This window comes from Schistocerca americana, chromosome 5 (assembly GCF_021461395.2).
Source record: "Schistocerca americana isolate TAMUIC-IGC-003095 chromosome 5, iqSchAmer2.1, whole genome shotgun sequence".
NCBI classification, from domain to species: Eukaryota; Metazoa; Arthropoda; class Insecta; order Orthoptera; family Acrididae; genus Schistocerca; species Schistocerca americana.
In genome coordinates, this window is record NC_060123.1 from 709598752 (window position 1) to 709617741 (window position 18990).

The 18990-nt window shown below is 42.6% G+C and overlaps 1 protein-coding gene across 1 annotated transcript in view; it reads left to right on the top strand.

Annotated features, from left to right (window-relative positions):
- The window catches only part of LOC124616101 (UDP-glucosyltransferase 2-like), a 111651-nt gene that overhangs the window by 79124 nt on the left and 13537 nt on the right, over positions 1–18990 (top strand). Inside the window, exon 6 of the mRNA XM_047144361.1 lies at positions 10337–10559. Within this exon, the coding sequence (XP_047000317.1) occupies positions 10337–10559 (223 nt within the window). The remainder of the gene's footprint in view (positions 1–10336; positions 10560–18990) is intronic.

The following is an 18990-nucleotide window of genomic DNA, read 5'->3' on the forward strand; positions in this document are numbered from 1 at the left end:
GCAGTTGAACGGAATGGACAGTGTCTTGAAAGGAGGATAGAAGATGAACATCAGCAAAAGCAAAACGAGGATAATGGAATGTAGTCAAATTAAATCGGGTGATGCTGAGGGAATTAGATTAGGAAATGAGACACTTAAAGTAGTAAAGGAGTTTTGCTATTTAGGGAGTAAAATAACTGATTATGGTCGAAGTAGAGAGGATATAAAATGTAGACTGGCAATGGCAAGGAAATCGTTTCTGAAGAAGAAAAATTTGTTAACATCGAGTATAGATTAATGTGTCAGGAAGTCGTTTCTGAAATTATTTGTATGGAGTGTAGCCATGTATGGAAGTGAAACATGGACGATAAATAGTTCGGACAGGAGGAGAATAGAAGCTTTCGAAATGTGGTGCTACAGAAGAATGCTGAAGATTAGATGGGTAGATCACATAACTAATGAGGAGGTATTGAATAGAATTGGGGAGAAGAGGAGTTTGTGGCACAACTTGACGAGAAGAAGGGATCGGTTGGTAGGACATGTTCTGACGCATCAAGGGATCACAAATTTAGCATTGGAGGGCAGCGTGGAGGGTAAAAATAATAGAGGGAGACCAAGGGATGAGTACACTAAGCAGATTCAGAAGGATGTAGATTGCAGTAGGTACCGGGAGATGAAGGAGCTTGCACAGGATAGAGTAGCATGGAGAACTGCATCAAACCAGTCTCAAGACTGAAGACCACAACAACAAGACAAACTTCTCGACAGTTTGAGCAGCTTTTGCGATCCCCTTTCTTAAATATAGTACTCTATATCTACATTTACATGGATACTCTGCAAATCACATTTAAGTGCCCGGCAGAGGGGGCATCGAACCACTTTCACAATTGTCTATTATTCCAATCTCGTATAGCGCGCGGAAAGAATGAACACCCATATCTTTCCGTACGAGCTCTGATTTCCCGTATTTTATCGTGGTGATCGCTCCTCCCTTTGTAGGTCGGCGTCAACAAAATATTTTCGCATTCGGAGGATAAAGTTGGTGATTGTAATTTCGTGAGAAGATTCCGTCCCAACGAAAACCGCCTATCTTTTAATGATGTCCAGCCCAGATCCTGTATCATTTCTGTGACACTCTCTCCCATATTTCGCGATAATACAAAACGTGCTGCCTTTATTTGACCTTTTTCGCTGTACTCCGTCAGTCCTATCTGGTAAGGATCCCACACTGCGTAGCAATATTCTAAAAGAGGACGGACAAGCTTAGTGTAGGCAGTCTCCTTAGCAGGCCTGTTACATTTTCTAAATGTCGTGCCAATAAAACGTCTTTGGTTAGCGTTCCCCACAACTATACTAATATAGCCTAGCTTTATTTTCGACGGCATTGAATCTCCATGCAACATTATATTGGAAAACTGTGTTATTCGTTTCACAATTTTGTCATCACCACATTTTAAGAAATCTAGACTGATACTGCTTGATCCAGATGATTTATCATTCTTCCCTGTTCCTAATACCTCACTCACCTCACTTTCTAACATTTGGATGTCCTCCTCTTACTGTTCCTTTTCTTGCAGTGTTCCTTTCTCCAGATACTCTTCTCTAGTCGCATTTACTAACTCCTGGAAACATTATTCCTTTTCTTTTGGTGTTAACAGTTGAAGATTGATTTTGGCTTCGTCTCTTGTCGATGTCCTAATACTGACCACGTTTCTTTCGCTCTAACAAATCAAATTTGCTACTGACATTGGCACATGTCTGTTCCATGCTTCATTCTTTGGTATCCTGTTTTTTATCACTTTATTCTTCGTTTCCTTATAGATTGTTCTTTTATTTTGGATTTACCATTCAACCACTATTTCAATTCGTTCCTCTTTTCTTTAACTGCCACCTCCATTTCTTCCGACCACCATTCTGTCGAGGGCTGTGATTGTTTCCCTATATGCCCACCACCTCTGTTGCTATATTTACAACAACGGATTTTATGTTTTCATATATTTCCTCTATACTTCTTTCAAATGTTGCTTCCAAAGTTCTTCTTATTGTGGCAGCAAAGAATGTTCGTATACTTTCGTCTTGCGGACTGTCAATTTTGATGTGTATGTTTTGAGCTTTCTCAGCAGAATTCGTTTTAATGTTTTTAGAATCACTTTTTGCATCCTTCCATGGCCAAAAACTCTTCATTTTTAGTAGATAACGGTCTGATCGACACTAGGCCCCTCTATAAGTCCTAACATCTGTTGCCTTGAAACTACTTGTTTGTCTAATTAAATTACAGAACGAAGTTCTCTAGTGTTCTGTTGCCAAGTATATTACGAATATCCTTGCGTTTAAAAAATGTGTTGGAATTTTCAGATCAAACGGTTCACAAATTTCAGTCAGTCGTTCTCCACTGTCACTATATTCTGTCTCTCTATGTTTTCCCACTGTCGAGCATGATTCTCTAATTCCTCCTTATCCGTTCATATGCCCCATGATCATCAGTTCATTCCTCCTTGGGATCTTTCCGTAGTCTCCCTAAGGATTGTTCAGAAAGTACCTTTCTCGTGGTCTCTTGCATCATTCCTGGGTGCACATACACTAATAATTACAACCAATAATACGTTCATTAACAAATTTCCAATTTGTGGTTCTCTTTTTCCATGCTTTCTTTGTCATGATGGAGTCTCCTGCTTTGGCTCTTACCGCTTTGGACATCCCTCTCCAAATATGTACGTAATTACCAAGTTCTCCTTTGCCTGTTCTCTTGCTCTCAGAGAGTATGACAATATCCGCTTTGAACCTGGCAAATTATGTGGATAATATATTCAGTTTTATGGAGATACCGTGCACATTCCAGCAACCAAATGTCATTTTTTTTTTTGCTCGCCGTTTCGTCGTCAAAGATCCAATTTTTTCCGAGGTATATTATTAGGTTTTTTAGCATTTTCATGTTTTCATATTAGTGAGGAGCTGGTCCGTGCACAACCCCAACCTGGGGGACCAGGTAATTTATTCTCATGCCCTTGATTTGCTAATATCACGCTACAAGGTAGCAGCCGCTAGTTTTGGTCCACCCCAGGTATTTTATTTCCCCAGTACCCACCACACCTTGTGAGCATTCCCCTATCCGCCACTTGCGGAGGCGCCTGATGGGAGACGAGCAACTCCACACGGGAAGTTTACTTTATTATTGTTTAATTGAACAGTGTTTTAGCTCATGTTATATGAGTTTGTTTAAGCACTTATTAATTAAACTAAGATTAAACTGTGATTTTCCTCATACATATCTACCTTGGTAACATAAAAGCAGCTACTCTTTACATGTGTATAAAGTACGCAGTGTGCCCACTCGTGCTATGAAAGTCAGTGCACCTTCACGACGGTTAACAGTTGTTTGGTGTTTCCTAGATTTTTACTCAGTTATTCTATACAGTTGCCTGGGTGGGACATCTTGAATTAAAAATACACTTAGGTTGATACTTACACCACTGAATTTTCTTCCTGTGTAGATGCTTTGATATGTTGAATATTACAATACTAAGCATATAAAAAACACATTTGATTGTCATAATACACATATGTGATAACAGTTCACTGATGGTAGATCACAACCATTAGCAACTTTGCAAATAGACTTGAGCTTTAACATTTTACTACACAAGGATGCAATGTAGCTGTCAAGCTTCTGCCATGAAGCAGATAACACCAATGAAGTGTTTTACAGCTGATTCTGATACATCTGGCAGGGTTTCACATGGTGGTACCATATAATATGGCAAATCACAATCATCAAAAAAGTTTGCAAATACGAAGGGTATTCGGAAAGTAAGTTCCGATATGTCGCGAAGTGGAAACCACTGTGAAAACTGAAAATGTTTTATTTGCAATAGTAAGCTACACCTTACAGCCACTTCTCCACGTAGTAGCCGCTCCGACTTAGAATTTGTCGTAACATTGTACCAACCTTCCAGTACCCTCGTCATAGAATGCAGCTACCTGTGTTTGCCACCAATGCTTATCTATGGCTCGTTGTCTGTGCCAGAATTTTGCCTTCATAGCCAGCGGTTCATGTGAGCAGAGATGAGACTCAGGACAAACCAGTTACGATCCGTGTTGTGAGTCATCATCAATGCCCCTGCAGTAAGCGGACGAGAATTGTCGTAAAGGACGAAACGCATGACAGTTATGTTATGTGGGCTGCACGACATCAGGCGTAATGTCTCACCAGGCCCTCACATTTGGCGGGAGACACTATTCTGTAGGCATTTTCACGTGTTCATTGAGCGCTCAGCATTGGAAAGAGCAACGTGTCGCGATCGACAGCCATGGTAGAGACTCTACACAACACATCTGCGCAAAATACATCAGATTTTCACAGTGGTTTCCATTTTGTGAGTGATCGGAACATACTTCCCGAAGAGGCCTTGTACATACAGTTTTGCAGTAGGAATCACTTTACTGTACGATGATTCAAAGTGACTATCAAGCTACTATACAGAGCGTACTTTTAAACTTTCCAAATTTCAAAGACTCAGGAAAAAACCAACAGTACTTATGATAATGAAATTGCGCCGTGTGCTAGAGCATCTCAAAGAATTTATTTAATAGTCAGCAGTAAACTTTAACATATGTATGATTTGTAGCACAAAATATGCTGAGTTTATGTTAAATTTCTTGCCATATTCCTCGTTTCATGTCCTTGGTCACTGTTGCATTTGCATCAGTGATACAGTATCTTAACATAGGAATGTCGTCCACTTTTGTCTCATAGATACAGTTGTTCACGAATCCCCACAACAAAAGCTCTAGTGTGGTACCGTCGAAGGAACGTGGTGGCTAAACAGTGGGTCTGATCTAGCGAATGGGAAATTTCGTATGCAGTACTTTCCATTAGCGGTTTATCAATATTGCGGAGACGAAAGAAGACGTTGGGACGAAAGTCGTAATCTGAAGATATGCAGAATGTTCCAACATGTCCATTCAGTGTGTTTCCTGCAAGGAAGTACGGTCCAACAATCCTGTTGTGCCTTAATGCACACCAGATGTTCAGTTTAGGCCTGTCACAAACGTGTTCGATAACAGTGTGTGGACGTTGCAAGAACACAATAGGAACCTTATGCCGATTAACCGTTCTTGATGCATAAAAGATTGCTCTATCTGAGAATAAACGTATTTGCAAGGAGCTGGCATTCATTTCAATACGCTGCAGCATTTCTGTAGCAAATAATTGTCAGCATGGTTTGTCGTTCGGCATCAGATATTGTAGAATTTGCACTTTGTAACCATACAGTCGAAGACGCTGGGGTACATTAAATTGTCTAGATGCCTGCCGAATCGACTTACGTGAACTTCTGAAAACCTCTTGTCCATTGTGTCTTCTGTAGCTCTACGACGTGCACTGCTAGTGATTTAATCACCACGAGAGCAATATTGAGAGGTTAAAGGATCTCCACTGATAGACGCTATGTGAGAAGCTTTGTACGTCACGCTGAGGTTTACTGTTGAAAAAAAGGGAGAACGTTCCAGGAAGGGTTCGGCAACGTATTACTTTATCCAACATGCGAGTTGCAAAATGACCACAACGAGAAATTAGAGTCGATACTGGTAGGTGTTATATCTCAGCCTGTTAGGAAACTGCTGTAGACTGTACAGTGTTTAAGTAAACTCAAAACGTAACGCCATCCTCATTATGTAAAGCCACACTGTAACAAGACAATAATCGCATCGCAGTCAACATCACTTGGTGCGTGATTTCCTACGATGTCATATCTGCCGAAGACTGTGTCGTGATGCCTCACGAACTCTGCCGAACGGTATGTGTGTCGTGATCTGGTTGCAAGTGGTGTGGTGTGAACTGTGATGGGCTCAACACCTCCTGCAACACTTGCACTGCCAACACATAGCATCACTCGTAACGACCACAGCATGGGAGAGGACAGTCCTGCCAGTGTGTGCACTCGCTGGTCGCGAGTGGCAGGTAAGACCCAGCGAATATTCGTATAATAAAAAGGTTGCAGTCGTACTCTTCCTTCCTACTACATTTAGTGTAACCCCACGACCACGTAAAAAGCACCTATGGTAGTTCTTAAACATGAAGTTTGGTATTATCACTGTAATAAGTTTAAACGTAATTAAGCCTGCAACCTATCAGTATGGTTGTTAAATAGCAAAATTGTACTTGGCTTAAAACAAATAATTCCCTACATTTACACAGTGTAATTTTAACATAGCAAAAGTGTGCGTTGCTAAATCTCCACAGAGCAGTTTGTAAATTAGCAAGAGTGTAATTTCAATAAAAAACGAACCACATCTCGGCAGCGTAGTTGTTATGTAGCGTACTTTATTTAAAAAAAGTTTCTTGCATATTCAAGTGAGGCAACCTACAAAGTAACTGGCCCTTTAGGGTACAGGCGAGGGGTGGGGGTGAGAGGAGGAGGGGTATTGTGTAAGAGCGAAGTAATTAATTATAGTGATATCTATCCTACATTTGCACCATACTCAACCAACGCGTTAACAGTCCACCTAACTGGGAAACAAATTATACAAATAAAGGCCGGCCGCGGTGGTCGTGCGGTTCTAGGCGCTCCAGTCCGTAGCCGCGCTGCTGCTACGGTCGCAGGTTCGAATCCTGCCTCGGGCATGGATGTGTGTGATGTCCTTAGGTTAGTTAGGTTTAAGTAGTTCTAAGTTCTAGGGGACTGATGACCACAGCAGTTGAGTCCCATAGTGCTCAGAGCCATTTATACAAATAAGGGTAATAAATTGGGCAATAAATTATATCGATAAAGATTCTAAATAAAAACCTTATCTCTTCTCCAGCCAGCAAGATAGCAGTTCTCCATTTATGTGTAACGCAATTGGTCTAGACGGGTCGGTGAGGGGGATGAGGTTGATCTTGGCGGTGACAAGGTGGGATGGGGGACCCAAAACACTGTACACGCATCCTGAGGCGTGGAGACGTCGTCACTTTGGTAATGGAGGTATAGGTGGGTGCGGTAAAACCTATAGAGTATGACGAAGGCTGAGTTACAGTAAGTAGTTTCGTATGGAAGGAGCTCACAGCATATATGCAGAGATGAAGAGGCTTGTACGGAATAAATTCTCATGTAGAGATCCTTCAAATCAGTTTTAAGACTCAAAACCAATATAACAACAGCGGATTCATGTCACCATATGTGCCAAACCGAACTATCTCTTCCTGTTTCGTTAGAGCAATTTTCTTCTCCCAGAGAGACCCCAGATAGTTTCCTGATATCTGCTTTGTGTTTTTGTGTGGACCGTACCACCCTTTACAATGCAGCCACTGAATTTATGAATTAATTTGACGGGTGCTGTGTGACTATTTGTTGAAGACCCGAAACATTGGAGTCCATGGCCAGAATGTCTCACTCCACCATCTTCTATGCGGTACTCTTGTATGCTGTCGTAACTACTTGCTTAAGATTCCAGACTTTGGAGTACACATACAGAGTTCCTGACGTCAACAACCCCTATGTCCTCCATTTAACAGACGCACCACACTTCCTCACAAGTTTTCCAATGAATCTAATTCTTTCATTCTTCATACTGGTTGTACGTACTCGTCACATGTCATTATGCATCGTAGTGTTAACCCTGATTATTGAAATGACGAGACGGGCTCTGGAATCTTACCATTGTAGATGTGATAATACGCTCTCTGGATCTTTCTCTTTGATTTGGACGTTATATTCCATTTATGCACATTCAAAGAGAACTGACATTTAGCTCACTAAGCAAGAATACAATCTGAGCAGCACTGCGTTCCCTTATGACCTTCCAGCGACGACTCTTCCCAGCCCACAATAATACCGTCAACGTGGGTGTGATAGCGATGCTGATACTACATGATAAATCAGTTATGTATAGTAGGAACAAAATTCTTAAGCGTTTAGTGACCACTTGTTGACAAGCTGCTTGTTGGTTTTTGTCTCAGGTTCTTCGGCCGACGTTTGTTTGATGTTTTTCTAAAGTTTTTCCAGCACAAGTAGCTGGAATTGTTAAAGTTTCACCTGCCATTCATGGTCAGTCCACCACCAGCTGTGGGCGATGAGCCTTGAGAACGCCAGCCACTTGTGCTGGGGAAACGTGAGCAAAATCATCAAACCAACGGCGGCCGAAGAACGCGAGACAGAAGTATGTATACTGCGAACATTAGCAGTTATGATGCTTTTCTTTGGGAACAAAAAACAGAATGTACTTTCATTTGTTGTGATCATTCACTATGTACTATGTGGTATGAGTCATAAATTCTTCCAAATATTTTTGAAGATACTTTAAATGATAGTATATCTGTGGGAAATGTATAAGGTGGTACAGTTTCGAAGCCCTTTCAGCCATCTCCGAAGATGAAATTTTTACCAGCATATACTATTTTCAAGGAATCGTACGAGGAAAAAGAAGAAAAAGAAAATGAAGCGTTAATGATTCTCTGAGAGACGTATCCTCTCCTTCAAGAATACTGTAAAGCCAAGCGTGCAACGTACTCAAAGGTCGTAGAAACGTACGGTAGCTTTTGATACTACACTGAATTCCTGTACATGCGTTAACATATCTTACTTCGGAGAGAGGAGACTTGCACTCTTTTCCAGTCATACCAATGTTTTCCGTGCCTGAGATACTCTTGAGGAATATGAGCTAAGTACGAGAGTAGTCTATAGCGTTGTATGGATTCGGCAGGTTCTTCTGCAGAGTTAAATTTAAGAAGGCTTAACTATGTTTCAGTGGAAAGAATTGTTCATTGTCTCTTATTTGTGAGTGCGTAAGGTAGAATTTAGTATTTCGACATTCTGTCAGTTGTCTTCAGTATCAACGCCGGACTGAACTGTGATAGACTGAACTCAAGAGTTGAGTTCCGTTCATTGAATTTACGGAAGACCAGAATTCCCAGGCAAATATTCCGTTAAGATCTGAGTGTGGAACTTTTACTCCAGAATTCACCCATTTTCCTTTTTACTGATGCACGAGTTACCATCAATTTTGATGTTTTAACTCCCCTGAATTCTCTTTTAGGGTGCTAGTGTAACAATCTGCATATTCGCAACATCCTTGGACTAGTTCCATTAAACGAATGTGGATGTTTGAGACCCTTTTGTTCTTTGTAGTCAAATGTTTGTGTAGAGCTCTTGTATCGAGTGTTTTAGCCTTAACCATAACTATTTCACGTTCATCAAATTTGTTGGAAATATTCTTGCTATGACTCTTATGTAGCATGTTAATACCGTCTATCGCTTACTCGTAACTCTTCGGATGAGCTTCTTGCGTTTGGTGCCTCTAATAGTTGTAACAAAGTTGTTGTTGTCTGGGTCATCAGTTTCGAAGACTAGTTTAATGCAGCTGACCATGCTAGCCCATCCTGAGTAAATTTCTTCATATCTGTGTATCTACTACCACTTACACCATATGAGCGTATTTACTGAAGTGGAGTGTTGGTCTCCTAAAATTCTTCGCCCCTTTCTCGTCTCTACATAATCAAATTATTTATTTCATTATACCTCAACACAGGTTCTACTATTCAGTTTTTGCCGTAAAGGTCTTTTCCCCTGTATCTCGATTCAGTTTCAAAAGTTGTCTATGTTTCATTCCAGCACAAGACGACACTGGAGACAAGTGCTTCCAGAGAACTATGTCACCCTTCTTCGCTGTTCGTCATTCACTTTTATGTAATATATTATCGTAAATGTGTTATATATTCTGAGGAAAGTTTTTCAGGTTACGTATTGTAATGTCTGTACATGTCTCATTTTTAGGTAGTTTTCTTCCACAAAACAAAAATGATCTACTAGTTTTAGTGACCCATTTCCGAATCTGATTTCGTCAACACCACCTGATTTAGTTGAACTACACTCTTACACTCTTGTTTAACTTTTGCTGCCATCCATCTTCTAATCTCTTTCCAGGCCATTTGTGTTCGACTGAACTAATCTTGCAAGTGCTTTGCAATCTCTGACAGAATTACGATTTCATCGGCAAACCTGAAAGGTTTTACTTCTCCTATCTGAACTTTAGTAATGTTTCCATATTCCTCGTTGGTTGTTTTCTCTCTTTAACCCCTGGCTGCTGTACAGAAACATTTGAGATAGCCTGCGACCCTTTCACACTTCATTACCAGTTACTGCGTCCCTTTCATGTACTTGGACTCTTAGAACAGCTGCCTGTAACTGAATGTGTCGCGAAAGAGTAACAAATTCTCGAAATTTTCGGCGCCTCATTTCCAGGTAAACAGAAAGTTTCGAGATTATATTCCGTCATGTGTCTCAAGAGAAACAATGGTAATGTAAATAATTCTTGTATCTTCGTTACGTGGGGTGTGGTTGGTGCAGCCTCAGTGTCGGACTACTGTTCGTGGTGGTGACAGGAGCTGCAGCAGTTGTTCGACTCAAGCGAGCGCGGCGTGGTGTACTTCAGCATGGGCACGCTGCTGCGCGTGGACAGTCTGCCCCGGGATCAGCTGCGCGGAATACTGCGGGCGTTCGCGTCGCTGCCGCAGCAGGTGCTCTGGAGGGCCGACCACACGCTGCTGCCGCCGCTGCCGCCCAACGTTCACACTTCCGGCTGGCTGCCGCAGAACGACGTCCTCAGTGAGTGCCGCCCCTGCTCACGGGCGTCGGGTCGGGGCTGTACAGTCGTATAGGATACTGTTGTGACCAGGTAGAACTACATTCGTGCCGGCTGCAGTGGCCGAGCGGTTCTAGGCGCTACAGTCCAGAACCGCGCGACCGCTACGGTGCCAGGTTCGAATCCTGCCTCGGGCATGAATGTGTGTGATGTCCTTACGTTAGTTAGGTTTAAGTAGTTCTGAGTTCTAGGGGACTGATTACCTCAGAAGTTAAGTGCTCAGAGCCATTTGAACCATTTTGAACTACATTCGTCCTGACACAACTGTGGGTTCTCTGATTTCTCTAGGGCAATGGTCGTCACACTAGAACACGTGAAATGTTAGATCACTTTATTACACAAGTAAATAAAAGATTTACTTAACTTTAACACACTTGTCTGCGACAAGAGTACTGCATAATTTACAACTGTAAGAAACTACTAAACCTTCACTTGATCCACTCATTAACAAACCTTTTCTACAATGTTCGCCATTACCATCACTACAAGTTCATCTGAAGCTTTAACCACTTCTTCTTTGTAGACGATGATGTTGATTGATTTAGCTCACATATCGAACTGGGCAGCGTTCTTGCTAGCTCGGCACTATATTGACTTTAGTGTGAGGGCGCGGCTTTGCTAAGATAGGAGGCATGCTCCTCAGCAGCACCTGCCATACATCGCTACACACTCGCTGCTATCTGCCGCACCCATTTGCATTGCCAGCTTCGGTGTGGCGACGCGATCTCCTTATGATACTACAGGTAGGGCCCAGTTTTCAGCATCAGATGGTTTCTCACCGCTGTCCATCTGTGCCAACAGGTGCCTGTCAGCCCAGAGCAGCCTGGTTTACAAGGTCTGTTTAAAAATCGATGAACATATATCGATGAGCGAACACATTGTGACTGCGGTTCTGCTTGATATGGATTATACAAGTCCTGGACAGCACTCCATGGACGTGTAGCAGCAGATGTGTAAGCACAGGTAAAGCAATGGTTGGTGGTTTACAGGCACACAGCTCGTACACGGTATGTGTTCCAGTGGGTAACGATCAGGTACATTTGCTGACAAGAGGTCAATATCAGTTCTTTATAATCCCCCTCAAATCAGTGTAGCACAATACCGACCTTGCAACACGAACAGCTATCCTACTAGAAGAAGTGATCATCATAACGAAAGACTACAGCAGGTCTGCAGGTAGTTCACTGCTGTCTCGATGCCTTCAGTTGTCACCACGCATCTCATGGATCGCCAACTCAATGAATCCCACGGCGCAATTCTGCCCTCACCAGACTCACAGCACATGTGACACTGTGCATGTTTCTCGCAGCCATTCACCTGGGAAACGGCATGTAAGGGCCCAATCATCGATCTCGTGTAACAAGAAATGCGATTCATTCGCCAGGTGACACGTGTCTATTGATCTACGGTGAAAAGTCAATGATGCTTACTGAAATCATAACTGACAATGTCGATGGATCGATACAGGAACAAGTTGAGAGTCGTGTGATGTGGAGTTCCATGATCAACAATGGTCTTTGAAGGGTGCGTTCTGCAACACTTGTGCCTGCACTAGCAATGTACCCTGTCGTCAGATCTGCCACAGATCGCTGCCTGTCCTGGATTACACGGTGGGGGATCTTCGGAAATCTATCTTTTGTGATGAGACGTGGTCGTCCAGCCTACTCGTTATTTCACCATACTTCAACCACCTTCCATAGATGCTCACGACAGAAGTACATCAGGCGACCAGCTTCGCCATTTCAGATATACTCGTTTCCAGCCGTAGCGCCACAACAATGTGTCCTCTGACAAAACCGCTTATATAACTGGATTTCCGCATTTGTCGCTCGTATCTTTGATGTAATGCTTGCCCATTCGTCTCTCTTCCGCTATCATTGTTTCCTTACTGCGTCACGTTCCCACATTACCACCAGCAGGCATCAACCTCACGGTGGGCTGTGGTCATTATGTTTTGCCTTATCTGTGCATATGTTATGTGTGTATGTTGCTACGTAGCTGTGAACTGTGTGGGTATATTTAAACCAAACTTCATACATATAAAACTCAGTTTGCAGGAAAAATACTTTTGGGTAATAAAATCCTAGCACCCTCATAGGAGTAATGGTGTGACACGCAAAAGTTACCGAAACTGAGTGTTATTAGTGTTCAAATGTTTCTCCCCAGTATATGATATTAACAAAGCAGCATTGATAGAGAAGGTAGAGACCCACAAAAATCCATGTGGATTCATTTAGTAAGCCCGAAAGCGTCTCTGAGAAGCTAGTCCAATTCCATTGGCGTCTGCTGCGAGAAAGGCATTCCGCGTCACGGTGTGGTTTACTACTGATATTCCGAAAGTGAACTTCCCTACAAGAGTCAGTTTACGGTGCTTCCTCCTATATACATCTCGCGAGAGGAGCATATATGTATATTTTGACAGCTTTGTGCACAATAAGTTGTTCTTCCCATTCGTGGGAGCGAAGCAGTTGGTGGAACTGACAGTGGTACAAGCAGAACCCTTAACCAGAAAGCATAAGCGCGTTGTAAAATTTGGATGGGAACATCAGGGTTTGTAGGACCGTTCGTGACAGTCCAGAAGACAGTCTAACGGTAGGAGCAGGTGAGATGAGGTGTGGAGCTGCAGCTGGCTGCGACAGTGGTGAGGGAACATGGAAACATCGCGAGAAACGCATCCTACAACATAAATGCAGATGATAGTGAAGCCTTCCGGTTGCTATGTTGTATGTCACTGTGAATGACACCTGTCCAATGTGTCAACCATGATCAGAACAGTGTTCTGTGCAGCTGTGAGTGCATTACGTCGAACCTAAGAGAAACTGAATACGAGCAAATTATCCGTGCTCGATGGTGTGTATTTCCTTGACCAAGATAGCTGGAGTGTTTGATACTTCAAAAAGCATCTTACGAAGATTAATACCGCATACTGGGAAAGACGAAAAAAACATCATCCTCTATGTCACAATACGGACGAAAGTGCAAGCTGGGTGATCGTGACAGACACTCACTGAGGGGGAGCTCGACAAAAAATTAAGGGACTGGAGAACTGGACGCCGCACTCGCGAACCCTGTCAGCACCAAAATAACATGAAGGGCGCTCCATAAGCATCGAATTGCACGGCGAGCTCCCATTCTGAAACCACAGATCAGAGATGCATGCGACTGTAATACGAAAATTTGGTTCTGAAGACATAAGACATGGCCTATGGACCAATGCAAGCAGTTCGTTTGGTCAGATTTGTCTTTTTGCACACTGTTTTCAGCTTATGGCCGAGTTTACGTCACAAGAATGGAACATGAGACTGGGGGTAGGAGTTCGATGACGAGTTCAATATCGTGGTATTCTATGGGCTCCACGGATACCCCGCAAGGTCACATTACTCATAAGGAATGTCCAATGGACAACATTCGTTCCCCAATGCTGATGCTGTGTTCCAAGACAACTGAGACCTGTTCATACGGCTTGCATCGTCCAGGACTGGTTTCGCGAGCTCAAGCGCGAACTGTCACCTCTCTCCTGGCCACTGAGTCAACAGATACATCCATTATCGTCACCTGAATATGCCACAATTTTGAGGGAAGAATCGTATAAGATTCCCCTGAAAAGTATACAGAAATTGTATTTACCCACTCTGAGACGGATGGAATCTGTTTCGAATGTTAACGGTTTTTCCACACTGTATTTGACCGGATAATGTGTTTTGTTTTTGGTATTTCAACATTTTAGTCCAACCTCTGTATGTCTAAGCATTTAATAGTGTGATTTGCATGAAACTATTTTTACCTTTCCATTACACAGTAAAATCGTAATATACATTCCATAGCTCAACAATTAATATGTCTGGCGTTATGCAGCCCTTTTTTCCATAAACAGTCTCATGATGTATATAAAATCATAGTTGGAATAATTAATATACACTGAGAAATGCGATCCTTAACAGTAATAGTGATTGCCGGTAGCTGACTAATCTAACTCACAATTCATTTACTATTTTATTCGAATTTTGATGCCTTATATAAATAAGTGGTTGTTGAAAGCAGATTGGGATGAGGCGGCGGAGTTGTGGAGTCAAGTAGGGCGCTACCCTAGGAGCAGTTGTCTGTTCTCTGGAGGGAGAGCTGGGAGGTACGCACGTCAATTGGCTCGCAGACCACTGGACAGTCTTTTGCAGTGCCGCTGTTGGGTGCCAAAGCAACACTGGCAAACACAGACAATATCTTCTGTGGGTGGCGCCAGGCACCATACCGTGACCGTTATTACAGCCAAGAAGTGGAATGGAAAGAAATGCCGTTTTCGGCAACTGCCAAGAAGGCACTATTGTGCACAAAACGTAGAAAGCTGTGTTTTGTGGGAGGTGCCAGATGCTACAGAAGCTATCTGGAAAATATTTTACAGGCGTGAGATGTTGCGCAAACTGACTTCACGAAAACCAAATTTTATGCTACCTAAGAACTGCCAGGGTTGGCTAATGTGAATGAACTGGAGGTCAGACAGAGAAACGCGATTGTGCAGCTAGCAGCAGCCTCCTTAGCCACAGAGAGAGAGGCGTCTTAGTTCATTGTTGAATGGTAGATCACATGTTACTGGTTTACTGCGTAAGAAACGCTTTTACCCGTTGACATTTGGGAGATTCACTGTGCAGCCGCCGGCCAGGGTGGCCATGCGGTTCTAGGCGCTACAGTCTGGAACCAAGCGACCGCTACGGTCGCAGGTTCGAATTCTGCCTCGGGCATGGATGTGTGTGATGTCCTTAGGTTAGTTAGGTTTAAGTAGTTCTAAGTTCTAGGGGACTGATGACCTTAGAAGTTAAGTCCCATAGTGCTCAGAGCCATTTTAACTGTGCAGCCAATGCGAGTAGAATAAAGGTAAAAAATGTGGAACGCGAGATTTTCCTTTAGCAGACACTAATAACAAAACTTCTTCTTACTTCTCTTCCATAGAAAGCTGTCATAGCTTCACCTCTGAGAGTCTTGACCACTAACGTCCACCACTAACGCAGGTGTACCAAGGGACTTGGAGAGATTTCTGGCTGATTTGCACTTAGCCAGTGACAAGAGTCGTTGGTGTGCTGCCAGATTCAGTGATCAGCTTCCTTTCAATTCCGACTATAGGTTCAATGAATTTTCTTCTTTAGTACTATCTCCTAACATCATGATAATCGTGGTACAACGTTACGTTTCCAGTTGAACCGTTTGCGCGATTATTAGAATCTTACTCCAGACACTTTTATCAGATGTCCGAAATTTTACTAGGATAATATTTTCATGGCTTGGCGATTGTTTTCTCTAACATAATTCATTGTATTTCTTGTTTCATTTCACAGTCGTTTAATTCCTAATTCATTATTCTGGATGGTGTTTCATTAAAGGATGACAGAGTTACAGGGCTCAATTTCCACACTTCCAACTTTGAATCACACGAGCGTAGGCTAGCACTGGGTGTCATGTGGAGGACCAGAATCGAATCTGTGGTACTTCCAGAGACATTTCTGTGGTGCAACGACTGGAATAGGGTACACTTACTTCCGTGAAGCCAATTGATTAGCTAGACGAACGTAAAAAATTACCGCAAGATCTGGAAAGAGCTGGTAAGGGAATGAATACACTCACCATATCCAGCTGACGCCATACGGCACTGGATGACTGGGCGGCCAAAGTGCGCCACTTGTTCAACAGAATCAGGACGTCAAGTTCGTAAAACTTCGTACTGTTCATGCAGACTTGGCACAACTTCTATATTGCGGCTTGTATTCTCAGTAAGTCTTGTTACTAATTATCTCACCTGGGAGTACTATTGCACGCCAGCTTTCTCTCCCACATCTAAGCAGGTGTCTTTGATAAGTCAATATCAAATATGTACAGTAAATTAGCAACTTATAGTCTAAATGATAATTAATTGTAACGGCAGTAACAGTATGTACAATAACGTGTATGTGGGATCCAAGAAATTTCTGTCTTACTTCCTGATTACTTTCGTGTGGAATATGAGCAGCAATGTCTAACAGATATGTGAGGTAACAATGCAGAAGAGATAAATGCTGGAGAGTTGACAGGTCAGACGAAGGGCGAGAAGTAATAGTATAAGATTGGCGGATGAAATGGAGAAAACAAAACAGAAATAGATATGGCTGAGAAAAGCATAGATTGTGTGTAGTGCGACAAGGAGACTGGTTCCATGTTTGACAGAAGGAAAGCAGCCGCAATAAGCATAAAGAGAAGCTATGGCGATGACAAGAGGGACAGCTCCAATCTCTTCTTGAATGCAGGGTGGTTTCAGGCACGATGTATGTTACAGGGTGGTAGGTTCTATTAGTCGTATGGATGAAACGGACAAGTATATGAAGAATTATTTGATGTTATGCAAAGTACAGCTAAGATTCCTTCTGTATCCATAATGACACTGCATGCGAAAATCATATTGCTTATCCAGTCGCATCGAAGCTACGTTTAGGAAGTACTGATGTGATCAAACTACGAATGTTGCAGGCATATCTTACCCTAGCATTTCCAGCTAGCTCTACAAGTGCCGTGTTGAGCTACGTCACGGTAGTAAAAATTTGACAGAAGTAAACATTGGATTACTTTTTGCTTAATTTGAGGTGTAAATATTTTTCCAAAACTTGGATGGCATAAAAGCAGGAGGGATATATCGTGTGTCCTGTAACAGTGAAAAGAAATCTAAAATGTCTGTAAAGAAGTAATCTTTAGTTTGCGACACTATTGGTAGGGATACTTCCCTTAAGACACTGTCGATAAAATGTTTAGTAGTGGTTGTTTTTCGAATCACCAGTCTTCTGATTGGTTTGGTGCCGCTCCCCCCACATATCTCCTGTGCCACCCTCTTCATCTCAGCGTGGCACTGGCAACATACATCCTCAATTACTTGTTGCATTAATTCCAATATCTTTCTCCCACTACTGTCTTTACCCTCTACAGCTTATCTAGTACTATGAAAGTTACTCTGTGTTGTCTTAACACATGTCCGATCATCCTACCCCTTCTCCTTGTCAGTGTTTTCCAAATAGTGCTCTCTTCGTGGATTCTGAAGAGAACCTCCCACTTCTTACTGGTCCTCCTAAGTTTCAACATCTTTCAATACCACTACATAATATACGCTTCGATTCTTTTCTTTTTCAAGTTTTCCCACAGTCCATTCTTCACTACCACACAATGTTGTATTCCAGGAATACATTCTCAGAAATATTGAAATACTGCAGATCCTTTGGATTCGCCTTTCCTTTCACTTTTGTAGCAGGCTATGTTACATTATACCAGAGGCCAGTAATACAACGTTCCACAACTGCTTTCGCAGACTCACGACGGCCCGACACCCGGACACCTGTTCTCGTCCAAGGAGAGTACATTCCTCCGATTTTTTGGGTGTGTTCGTGATGTCTTCTGTGGACCTTCCTGTAATATCAGTATTACCTAGGTTTGCGGAAACATTTCGCCTCAGTGGCCGAAATGGGTCAGCACTGCACGATTCCCAATACTATGTCGCCGGGACAGCTGTTGCGTTTTTTTGGGGTGACTTAGGCACCCAAGCTGTGCTACTTCCTTAGTGGGAGAGCAGCAGCGTTTTCATTGTGACGCTGGCTGTGATGTCAGAAAGCATAGTGGTGGCTGCCTGTTCAACGACGTGAGATGTGTTAGGATTGGAGGAACAAATTTTGCACGTCTTCTGGAGGGAAGCAGCTTGGTACACACAGACGTCCGGGACTGGTACATGAATGCCGTACCGCTTTCGACGCGATTTTTAGCTCTTGGTGCGTGCCCCATGTGGAGTATTTTATGGATTTGAGAGGAGTGTGAGGGTACTATTATTGGTGTGATGGATGTGAAGGAGAGAGGAGTGTTGGAGAGTAGTGTTCCATGGACGCAGTGAAGGAGAGAGTAGTGTCGGAGAGTGGATTCTTGCAGTGGCCTTGAACAAGGAGGTGGATTCGGACGAGAGTAAGAAATGGAGACCCACATTGGAGCCGACGCAGAGGCTCACTGATGACCACATTCTAGAAATCTACATGCACGTGGTGAGCAGTTCCGAGCAGCGGCAATAGGAATCTTTAAGGTGAATTTCACCAACTGCACTGTGCTCTTACAAAAGCAGGAATCACTAATTTAAATATATGGTTCTAGCTTTGGTATTATCAGCTATAATGAATTAGTTACATTAATAGCGCATAATTCACAATTAAAGTGAGAAGCAGAGTCGCTTTTCCACCCTCTTCGCAATTTTGTCAACTGTGCATCTGTACACACTTAATTTTAATAAAGAGGTGCATGAATATAACAGACATGTTTTGCTGCTCTGTGTCTCATGTCTTCTGGAAATAAATATGTCGTTATCTTGAATGTCATCTGTTTTTCAACTAGGCAGCATTACTTTGGTAAATT